Here is a 12,434-nt window from a genome sequence, read left to right on the forward strand (position 1 = left end):
AGATTGATTCCCCTCAAAAAGTTACCGTCTGCCTTGGAGACGGCGGAGAGGCTCTTCCATGAAGTATTTCGTTTTTACGGGCTGCCCGAGGATATTGTTTCTGATAGGGGGGTTCAGTTTACTTCACATGTATGGAAGGAATTTTGCAAATTGCTGAATATTAACATCAGTCTCACTTCCGGCTACCACCCTCAGTCCAATGGACAAGTGGAGAGGCTGAATCAAGAAATAGGCCGTTATTTGCGCTCTTACTGCAGTGACAACCAGCACGACTGGAGCCGTTTTCTTCCCTGGGCAGAATGTGCACAGAATTCCCTATTACATTCCTCTACAGGCCTGTCTCCGTTTCAGTGCGTGCTAGGCTTTCAACCCCCATTATTTCCCTGGTCAGGTGAGCCGTCTGAAGTGCCGGCAGTCGACGACTGGATGAGGAGGAGTGAGGGGGTTTGGAACTCAGCACATGTACGGCTCCAAAGAACAATCCGTCAGCAGAAAATCCACGCAGATCACAGATGCGGCAACACTCCCACCTTCTGTCCAGGGCAAAAGGTATGGCTCTCCACACGTGATTTGAAACTGCGACTACCCTGCAAGAAGCTGAGCCCTAGGTATATTGGTCCTTTTTCTGTCTTGCGTAGGATTAACCCTGTTACCTACCGCCTTGAGTTGCCCCCACATTACCGCATCTCCCCATCTTTTCATGTCTCTCTCCTGAAGCCTGTTTCCTCTACAGGTGATGTGCTGGCCTTTGACGACATGCGTACACGGTGCGTGCCCTCTTGAATTCTCGTCGCCGTGGAAGCCGGATGTGGTACCTGGTGGATTGGGAAGGCTATGGTCCGGAGGAACGCTGCTGGGTCCCTGCAGATGACATCCTTGATCCTTCCCTCATCACTGACTTCCACAGGGCCCATCCGGATCGTCCAGCCCCTCGCACTAGGGGTCGTCCTCGTCGCAGGTCTGATGCGCCTGCTGGAGCAGCCGCCTTGGGGGGGGGGTTCTGTCAGGTGTGACAACCACACTCGCCACCAGAGGTCAGCATCACCTGAATACTGACGTGCTTCCCAGTTCAACCCTGACCCTTCTCACCTGCAGCTTGTTATCCTTCCTATATAAGGATCCTCAGTACACTGGCTCACTGCGAAGTATTGCCAGTCTCATCTGCATACCAAGCCTTGTTTCAACTAGGATTGCTGTCATTGGATTATTTAGACCCTTTTCTGAACTCTTGGACTCTTGGGTTTTTGTGTGCTTGAGTAAACGGCCTTCATTGATTCTAATCGGTCTGAAGAGTCTCCTTTACACAGGCACAATTCAGAGCGACCTGCACTCCATAAAGTTTAGCATGTGCTTGGTCAATCCTTAGTAAATCTGGCCGTTAAAGGCAAAAAAAATAATAATAAAGAGAATTTTGATGTAAAATGGTGCATTGCAGAGGAATTTACCAGATTTTGAATTTCTTTATAATGATGGTGATAGGAACAAAGGGTTTTGATGTCTACAACGTATAAATATACATTTATGTACTATCCAAAAACACCAGGGAATCTACACGTCTCTTCTGAGTTTATATATACAGGTGATGGTAAAATAGTGGCCAATCTGAAAAATTATGTTTTTGGGGACAATTTTGCCTTAAAACAACCTGCATATACCACCATGAATAAGTTTTAAAAATATACATTTGAAGCCAAAACCTTCTCTCAAAACTATTGTAAAACAATGTCACAGAGATCAGGCAGCATTTTCATAACCATTTCATGTAATAACTTCCTGTGGGGAAGCTTTAAGAGATATTTAACTCTTCAGACATTTGGTTCCTATCACCACCACTGTGAACAATTCGGACTCTTTAAGTTTCTCTGGAATGAAGCATCTCACAACAAACCACTCTGAATGACTCAACTGTTCTGTGCTTAATGGTTGTATAGTCTTTGTATATTGAATAAAAGAGATTTTTGTATAGTTTATTGTAGTTATAAACCATATTTCATTCCTCACTCAACGCATCTGTGGTGAGAAGGTTAGGAGTAAGTAAGGAGAATCCCTTTATATACACTATAATGGCAAAAGTAGGTGGACATCTGACCATCACACCTCTATGAGGTTGCTGGACATCACATTCTAAATTACCCTGCCTTTGCAGCTATAACAGCCTCCACTCTTCTAAGGCAGCTTTCAAAAGACTTTGGATTATAATACTAATACGGGAAAAAAATCGATTCTTAGATGCATCGCGGTGCGGACGTGAACAATTCTGAATCAATTCACAAATGTCATAAATCGATTTTCTAAATATTTAATTTATAACGTAATGTTGACGGTACGCAAAAGGTGGAACTTGGAAGTGCGGAAGTGCAGCGCCCAGACAGTCGGCAGATAACAAAAACACAACTGGATAAGTGAGAAATCCGACCGGCTCCCTCTGCATTAAAGCCAAGGAAGATCAGGAGTCACAACACAAATGTTAACATTTTGTCCTTTCAACAAAAATCAAATCACCTTGGCAGCTGCAACATTTAATGTCCAGTATGTCTCAGTATGTGTTAATGTCCTAGTATAGACTAAACAATATAAACGAAAACGCAGATTTACTTCGCTCTGCTTTAAGCTTCGCCTACAGCCACTTTTCTTCCATCTCTGCCAGAAAACTTTTCCTCAGAAGTAGATCAGTTAAATGTCTCTCAACGTTCGACTGTTTCACGAGCCTGAAGTCGCTTCTTGTTCGAATTTTCCCGTTCCGCCTTAAATTCTAACTGAGGCGCCGAATGTAAATGCGGCACCATTTAAGGTGGAACGGGAGAATTTGAAAGAGAAGCTGACTTCAGCTACGCCACTTTTTAGTGTTTGACAGTCTCTCGTTGCAGATTTAACGTACCAGGAAACCAACTGCAGTGCTTATAAATGCGAATAACGCATCGCTGCTATGTGACCTGCAGTCTGCACGCCGGTTCTCAGTCGATGCGAAACAGGGCTTTCGCGCTATGTTTCACACGTCCCGTCTCAAAGATACTTTAGTGACACAGCGACCCCGTCTCTACAACGAGACCAAAACCAAAGTTATAAAATCACTAAAGAAAACGGGTAGAATAGCTGTAACATGTGCTGTGTGGACATCCATCACCACTGGATCTTATTTCACTGTAACTGCGCATTTTATCGCAGATGAGTAGCAGCAGCTTCTTGTGCTCCAAACAAGAGCACTGAATGAGAGCCTTCCAGTTCACTTGCCACATCACTTCCATTTGTTTTATTAATAAAAGATATTGGAAGGATGGATCATTACAAATACTTTGCTTTAAAAGTACCAAGTCACTTTAAATAACAACAACACAGAGTTACTAAAATGTATATTGTCTCTACATTCTGTATATATTTTGTGTATATTTTATGTATATTTAATATATTTCAGTTGGTTTTTCTTGTATTTTTATTTTTACTTATTTACTTTCTGTAGAGTGATTAGCTGAGCCTCACCACAAGCATTTCAATGCATAAATGTACTGACATGTTGTGCAAGTGACAAATAAACTTGAAACTTGAACTCGAAACTTGAGCTCACACAGTGAGAAAATATAAATGCTATATGGAAAAAAGATGCATCGAGATGCATCGATAATTGTTTTATAATCGCATCGCAGCCCTCTGAATCGTAATCGAATCGTGAGGTGCCTAGAGATTCCCACCCCTACTATATATATTAATATATACTAGTATAATCCAATTTATATTTTTTATTTGGATATTATAGATCCTGGAACAGCAGACCCTGTTTTGCACTTGACCTCTGTGGAACAGAGCTTTAAGCATATCTGAAACTTATTCAATATGATATGGCCTACAGGAGGTACAGTAAAAGTCTATGAAAAGCTTTAAAACATTCTTCGGCACATTCACTGGTCTAGCAAGAAAATGCAGCTGAGGATTCCTCTCTGACTCAACCAGCTACCTTTTAGTCTGTCTTCTCTACTTTCATTCTGCCTCTGTAAACTTTTTCAATATAATTTTTGTAACAATAAATCAAGAAGTCACCAAACAATGATGCCAGAGGGATGAAAATAAATACTAAATGACAAGCATCCTTGTAGTAAGTATTCATGAGAGTTACATTTAGTCTGCATCACTCAATGAGCACTACAGCATGAAACATATTTTTCCCACTTTACCTGTCATCTCATTTTTTGCTAAACTAAGTTAGAACTAACCTTTTATAGGTCACGTTGCATCATCTTTGAGGCATCATCTTTGATGCAATGTGACAGAGTAATCTTGCCTGCCCGTTAGCTTAAAGGGGACCAGTCATGCTGTCAAAAGATCCGGATCAATTGTCCAGCCCTCTCAGTATAAAGCTCACAGCACTTTGTTGTTAAGACCTAGATATATTGTTATTGTTACTACTTTACTCCAGTACTTATTATGCATGTTCCAGAGGTCCACTGTGTAGTTTCAGTTGCTGGGCTCATAGCTATGTCTGCTCTCTTTGTGATAACACATGTAACGTTGCTAAATTTGCTTTATATACAGCCCTTCAAAAAGTTCTGTATTTCTATTGTATTTCAACTTCAACTAAAAATGATGTTTTGAAGCAAAGCAATGTCTTTTTGGCAGAAATAACACAGTGGTTTTCATTTGTTAGGTGCATAGAGGCATAGCCAAGGGGTGGGCAGAGGTGGCCAATGCCACCCTAGCGTGAGATATGGCCACCCTTCTGGCAACCCCAACTACAGAAAGTGAGACAATCACACATGATCAGTCAGCCACCATCAATAAACCATTAATTACAACTTATGGTGAAAACCTGCCAGGTTAGTTACCAATGAGTTATACGAGTATGGTGACACTGCATTTGATGATTTGCGTATTTTGTTGTGATAGGCTAATTTGCTCAGCAAACAGTCAAGTGAACGTGCCCTGGGTCCCTTCAGCAGTGCTGCTCTGTGAGCAACTTTATGAAATATGCGATAATAAGTTCATTACCAGAAATTAGTCAACTATAATCGTTTATCATGCTAACTAACTTCTTTTTACAGATAAATACATGCATGTGTTGTAGGTTACCTTATACAGTGTTATCTGGCTAGCTTTCTAATCATTAGACTCATATACAGCAAGAACAGCCTTCATGAATTACTTCTGTGGCCTGTCTGTATTAAATGTTATTCTAAAAGTTAACGCTGTGCACAAAAAAAGTAAAGCATTTAATTAACTTGATTCAAATGCAAAATTTCCTTGTGAATGACTAAAATACATTATATCAACAGATATTTGCCTGTCAGTTTATATAATAGCTGTATTTATGTTTTTTTTTTTAACAGAAATTATGGATAGATGTAGAAATTTAACAGAAATTAAGTATAGAGAAAAAGCAATGCATCACTTTTTATGTCATTGCCATACAGTGACAATATTTTATTTAGCTTTTTCCTAGCAGTGTGCCACCCCTATAAAATCACTTGGCCTTACTTAGCCACCCGATTCTAAAAGTTCTAGCTACGCCCCTGTAGGTGTTGTGGGAGCCGAATACTACGCAGAACCCCTAATCACTACGTTGTTTGTTCTGAGACCTCCCTTAAATGTGAACAGTCCACTGGGCAAAGCAGGCTTTAGCAGTGCTGATAAGTGCACTAAGTTGTTTTCAAGCACACTTATGACATCATATTTCGAGATAGTTTCGATCATTCTTTCACTGTTCACTGGCTTAAGGCTGCCATTGTTAGTGGATAGGAGTGACAGCCCTCCCTCTGTTTGGTATAGGACCAATGATGTCACTGTTACGCTTTTTCTTCGCTTTTTTCCTCTGAATTGGCTTTGACAGTAAAGACTGCATTTTTGTTCAAAGCTCAGACAGGACACAGCACTTTCTGATATTAAAAAATAGTCAAACATGACTGCACCCCTTTTAACGGTTATCGTGGTTTTATTCTGTGAAACACTCTAAAGTGATATTCATTGGCTTTATATACTCCTCCATGAAATTTTATAGCCTATTAAATTTGACTTACTGATGTGCAGCAGGTTAAAAAACTATTTGTAGTCTGATTCGTCCTAAATTGAGACCTCCTGGTTGAGTTCTGCATAATTAATTGGTTAACATGTCAACAAAATCACTCAGAGTGGTTTGGTGTGAAATGCTTCATTCTAGGCAAACTTACCAAGTAAGAATCATTCACAGTGCTAAGGGGCAATTCAATGCACAGGGTTACCTGGGTATAATAATTCAGGCCTTCTGATTGGTCTTTTTTTATGAGATTTGTATATTCCCCAAACCAAATACCCAGACTGATCACAGGCTGAAATGGGCTTTGTGAAAATGTCAAAGCAAACATCTAACATCACTTGTAGAGTGCATCAAATGTAGAGCGAGTATCGACTATAAACATTTTTCATGCCCGCCGTGGCAGTATGCTTTAGCTGCAATGATTAGGTTTAGGCTTTTAAGTTTGCTGTGTTGTTTTTTGCCTGATTTTACTTGTCATGTCATGTTCTTTGTGTCCACATGTTTGGAAGTTGTGTTTGACAACTTGTGCTACCCACTTTTTCACAGATCTAGCCAAAAATTGATTTCTGCCTAGGCCACTGGATCAAACGACACACTACAGCTTCTCATAGATATCGACTGTTTTGGTGATTGATGGTTTTATAGAATAAACTGTACCACACACCACTGGAGAAGTGTCACACAACAGATTGGACGGGGTGCAGCTAGCACATACAGGTGCAAGTTGAAGTTCATATCAAGTTCAGTGCAAATTTCAAAGCTTCACCAACTATGGCTTTTAGTGGTCTGGTTCTGGGTTTAGGTTGGGTAAGGCTGAAACTGGTGTCCCATTCCAGCTTCTTATTCAAAATTTCCGTTCCACCTTAAGTGGTGCAGAAGTTACAGGCAGCAGAATGCAAGTGAAGCACCATTTAAAGTGGAGTGGAAAATTTGAAAAAGAACCTGGCAGATAAGAAGCTAACGAAGTTTTTAGTCTAAGATACAGAAAAAAATATTTCAATCCATTCATGGTGCAGGGATACATGAAGGGTGTTCTAAGGTAAAATAGTCCCCAAAGAAAACTTATTTTTTCAGATTGACCATTATTTTACAATCATATATAAGCTCAAAAGTTATATGTATGTTCACTGGTGATTCTGGACATGAATAAACTGACTATATATGCATTGCATACATTGGGCTCTTGGGTCCTATCACCACCACTGTAGAGATATATGAATTGGTAAGTTTCTCTACAAACAAACCATTTCACTTAAAAAAATCTAAATGACTTTGTTTATATCTCAACCACTGAACTCTGCAGAAATTTTGAAAATTTGGAAAAGGTGGAATTCCCCTTTAGCCGTTGTAACAGGCATGTGGTTGGTGGAAAGTATTACGTTTGTCACGTTCTGTAAGCATTTTCGTTTTCATTAACTACTGCACTAGTGCTTTTCATAGACAATGAAAGTCCACGCAGATGAGAAAAGTAAACCCGATTTCAGGTTTCATTCCAATATCAAGCCTGTAGACCTTACTAAAGCAAAACGCCCCAGCCTGACATCAAATCAATAAAGAGAAGAAGACTATTATCTTAGTTCCACCTAATTCGGTGTAAGCCTTGCCTACATGATCACTACGTGCTGTGTGCCACCTCAGAAATGACAGCGTCAAGCACACAGGTTCAACTCTCAGTGAGCTGAAACAGAAACGGCAAGTCATGGCGACGACAGTGAAGCCTGAATCCTTCCTACCTGTGAGAAGAAAGCATGTCGAGAAGCACGCTAACCGAAGAGCGCTGAGGGTCATGTTTTAAAAACTGTTCAGAATGACAGACAGTCCACAAGACACTGTGAAAGAGTCGAAAATGAAAGCTTCATCTGAAGAGTGCGGGATTAAAACACCCAGGAAACCCAGAAGTCACGTCGCCACGCCCAGTCAATAAAGCCTGTGATGAAACAAAGATGAAACAACACCATCAAGCGTAAGAGTCAGCTCACACTGTCTACTCGGAGAGAAGAGGGGGTTTCACAGTTTTAGAAGTACACGGCCATATAAGGCTGGGGTTAGGTAAATCTAGTCTGTACGAGTTCCCCAGAAGTTCTTGCCAAAATCTACTTTTCACGTTTAGTGGTTCACGTTAAATTCTCCTGTCGCGCGCACGCTGCACGTGCACAGACGAAACAAATATCGACTTACGTGAGAAACGAGTCAAAAAAGCCCAGGCAGCGGTCAGGCGGTTTGATAAGGTCTGCACCCCGCTGACTATATGTCACTGCTGGTCCACCAGCCAGATTATTGTGAAAATTCAGGAGCTGTGGCGGGGCTCAGCCCACTTCACTGTTTTGGAACATCGACCCCCCGGAATTGTTTATAATTAACCTGAAAATGTGCAGTTGCTACTTTGATATGAAGATGTACACATCAACAAAACGTGCACCGATTTAGCAACGGTTATTGGGTCTTATAAACAATATCATTAAACAAAAGAAACTACTGGAATAGAAAGTGGAAAAAACGTGTCAAAAACAGATGTTTTCTCAGTTATGCCGTTACGCCAGTATCGGCACATTTTCTCTCTTTCTCCACATCAGTCTCTTCCACACGTCTCCTCTCTAATGTCCTGCTAACGGAGGAATGTTTTTTCATGTTATTTTATAATGTTATATGTACAAATACTGTATTTTTACAGATATTTTCACGTCAATTATTTGTGCTGTTATGGTTACTGAAAATTACACTATTTACTTTTGGAAGAAAGTAAAAGGGAAAAAGGGGTATGATCTATGACATAATTAGAAAAATACGTTTGACATGTAATATAGAATGACGTTAAGTACATATTACCAAAAAAGTAGTAATAAAAAGCTAAAGCAAAACAAACAAACAAACAAAAAAAACTGATTTTAAAAATCTGGTGGGCATGTCCCGCCTACAACCCCCCACGCCCCCACAGCTTGAATAGTATTTCACAGATTTCAGGCCTCTTCTCCCTTGTTCTCCCCCTCTGTCTGATTACGTTCGTGTGTGAATTTAACTGTGAGTGAGGGACTGTTTAGGTGTTTAACTGTCTTATAGTAAATAAATAAAAGTAAATGTCTTAAAGTAAATACATTGCTGATACTGTATTACCAGTGGAATATATATTATAGTACATAAAAATCAAAATGTTTATGGTTTCAGTGGCAGAAATGTTCTACTGACCTCAGTGAATGTCTCCAGTTTGGAAGCTGTAAATAAGCTAAACTGTCTCCAAAGGTTCACATCTACGATAAAAGCCACGTCGGGTGCGGCTTTCTTTTTTTAGATTCGCTAATCTGTGACGATTCCCAAAATAGGGACCGTCTTGTCACCCCTCGAAAAACTAGATATGGCTTATACACGCCCAGTCTCCAAAGCCCCCGCCTCCGCCACCACGTACAGCAACACTTTCCACTGTCGTTGTAAATTTACAGCCTGGTATCTGCAGCTTACCACAACGCGTTAATCACACAGCGGAGATATCAATATCAGGTTTTCAGGCGAATGTGGAGAGTTTCTAAGGCTGCACTCACATTGTACATTTGAGAAGTAGAAGACAGCTATAGATAACCATCTGTAGAGCTTCCGGTTTTGTCCATTATACGCAAGACAGCTGTTCAAGGATGCTTTAGTAAAGGCAATGGTTCTATTTAGAAGCATGAGTTGTATGTATAACCATTTTATCCTTAAAGCTTTCTTTGCATGGTGAAATGGTTCTTCAGATTGATGGAGAATGTGTTGTATATGGTTCTATATAGAAACGTTTTGAAAATGGTTCTGTGTAGCACCAAAAGGCGTTCTTCTCTTGTTACAAGCTTGACATCGTAACAATAGCAGAACCCTTTTTTGTGGTGCATAGAACCATTTCAAAAAGCTTCTATATAGAAACATAACACATTCTCCATCAATCTGAAGAACCATTTCACCATGCAAAGAACAGTTTAAGGGAGGAAATGATTCTATACAGAGCTTGCCTGCACTGACCCTTGAAGCAGCATCTTTTTAAGTGTGTGGTTCAATGCTCCCTGTAGCCAACTGCAGTAAATAAAAGCATCTTAACAGATGAAACAGACGGAGGAGTCTGCAAAAATACTTTCACTTTGAGCAGTCTAGGACAGCCAGAATGAGTCCTGAATGAAAACTGTTCTTCCACAGTTTATTTTGGTTTCATTATTTTTCCCAAGCCTAACAGAGCATCTTCAGAAACAGTCAAAACATGACCATGAAGGTTGAGTTTGTAATAACTATTCATTTAACATATATTACAATTGCAAAAATTTATCACTGTTCCAAGAGACTAAACAAGAGTCCATTTTACCTGAGATGTGCAAATACAGAGTCTAAAGCCTACTCAAACTGCATTGTCCAAAAATACAACAGCAGTTTTGTTTTTGTTTGCAAATCACTGATATGACTGGCAAGAAATATTGTTGCCCCCGAACTCTAATAATAACACAATCAAGTTAGTTAAGGGTTTCTGATGTGTTAACTTGTTTTTCTCATTCTTTTTGGTTGGCTAAAATATTATCTTTACAACCACTATAAATTTAAATTTTGAATGGCTGTGATAGCTGGACTTGGTAAGTCGCCTTGCAGGCCTACTCTTTTTTTATACATAGACTCCTCTTTAGATTTGATGGATTGTGCAAATAACTATTGGTGGAACTTCAGTAGTTCTAGGGTTAAATACACAAGAGTTGCTGCTGAACCAATACACAACTTCTAGCTCAGTAGCTAGCTCTGTCCAAACAGTGCAAAAGCATCCCTATTAATACAGCCCATAACAGAATTTATTCTGTCAATATTAGACATTCAGAAAGAATAGTAACATGCACAGCATGTTTACGATTTACCCACTGATTTTCAATTTATCAGCTGACTGCATTGAGGTTGTTTCCAGAATTTGCTGACATTCATCCATACTTCCATCTACCTGAGCTTAATGTTACTTCATCAGTCTTTGCAGTTGTTTCAAAAATGCCTCTGGCATACTTCAGACAATGACGTTTGTAATGAGGTCACAGATAAGGTTTTCATCTGATGACTCTTTCATGCAGATCATGTTTGCACAAGCATCATTGCACAATAGATCATTGCACCACCAATCTGTCAGCTAAACCTGCAGTTACTTGGCTGTCATATGGGGGTTTTGATTTGCCTTTCCGGTCAGCATACAAGCAGTTATCTCTGAGAGTTTTCTTGGTCTTCTTGCCGTCTGCAGTTCCTATTAACTCTCATTTTTTAATGACATTTCAGGAAGTGAAAATTGCAAGCTAGAAGTACTTTCATACCTTTTTTTATAGTCTTCCTCTGCTTTGTAGGCATTAAATAGCTTCATTTCAGATCCTCAGCCAGCTTAGAGGTGGTGCTTAGAGCTGCTTACAGGTCAACAACATGGTTGCTGAGTGTTAGCACAAAGTTTGAAGAGTTCAAAGAATTAAGTACACTCTGCAGCTGACATCAGCTGACAATTCCTAATGACAATTGTTGACCTGCTAAAACAGTCATTATAAAACAGTGAAGACTAAAAGTTCTGGAACGGTGGCCAAATTTTTGATCATGCCACATTTGTTTTTTAAATTTTGTAATTTTACAAGTGCTCAAAATGACCTCCAGCTGTACGGGCAACATCAACGCGATCAAATTCAAATTCATCCCACACTCGAATGAGCATGTTGGATGTCACTGTACTGAAGTAAAAATAGAATTTAGGGCTCAAACATAACTTCAGTTTTCATTATAATGCTCTGTGAATCCACGATCACCAAGTCTTTTCACAGTAACCTACATTCACCATTCTCCACTCTTTGTGCAAGATCTTGATATGAATGTAACCCAGCCTGGATAAATATTTAAGAGCAAAATATTTTTTATGCTTTGTCAGATATATTACTCAGATTTATACCCGTTACTAATCAGTTTACCAGCTCTTATTTAGTCTACCTCCTGAGTCAGACTTGATAATTTGACAGATGTTGTGTGTAAACACTATGGCAACAGGAAGATTTGTATGTAGCCTAAAAGGCTTTTTATAAGGAGGAAAAAGCTGATTGCACTACTGTAGCACTAGCAGAAAGAAGGAAACTCTGACAATGATTAATCCACACAAAACTGGAATTTGCCCTGTATTCATGTGCCCTGTCCACCTATTCAAACTGGTACACGAACAAAATGAATCGCAGAATCTGCCTGAAAATCAATATATGCTGTTTACTAAAATGACAAACATGATTAACATGAACAGCAATCTACATTTGGTGGTCTACATAGTAAGATTGCTCATCTATTTCAAATAGAAACACTTAATATAGTCTCTGATTTAGGGGGGTTATAGGGTTTATGCGCTGAGGATGGCACAGGCCAGATTACAGGTACTGATTTCTTGCAGGCAGCATAATGATAAGCATTCATGTATTTTTTTTCCCTTTCATCATTT

The 12,434-nt window shown here is 39.6% G+C and overlaps 1 protein-coding gene across 1 annotated transcript in view; it reads right to left on the reverse strand.

Moving 5' to 3' along the window:
* Positions 1 to 8,297, reverse strand: part of si:ch211-66e2.5 (hemicentin-2) — a 33,972-nt gene extending 25,675 nt beyond the window's left edge. The window contains exons 1-2 of the mRNA XM_036565517.1: positions 8,177 to 8,297; positions 7,732 to 7,925 (exon numbers count right to left, since the gene is read on the reverse strand). Coding sequence (XP_036421410.1) covers positions 7,732 to 7,786 — 55 coding nt within the window. The 5' untranslated portion in view covers positions 7,787 to 7,925; positions 8,177 to 8,297. The remainder of the gene's footprint in view (positions 1 to 7,731; positions 7,926 to 8,176) is intronic.
* Positions 8,298 to 12,434: the final 4,137 nt, after the last annotated feature.

The sequence above is a fragment of the Colossoma macropomum genome, unplaced genomic scaffold (assembly GCF_904425465.1).
Source record: "Colossoma macropomum unplaced genomic scaffold, Colossoma_macropomum, whole genome shotgun sequence".
Classification (NCBI taxonomy): domain Eukaryota; kingdom Metazoa; phylum Chordata; class Actinopteri; order Characiformes; family Serrasalmidae; genus Colossoma; species Colossoma macropomum.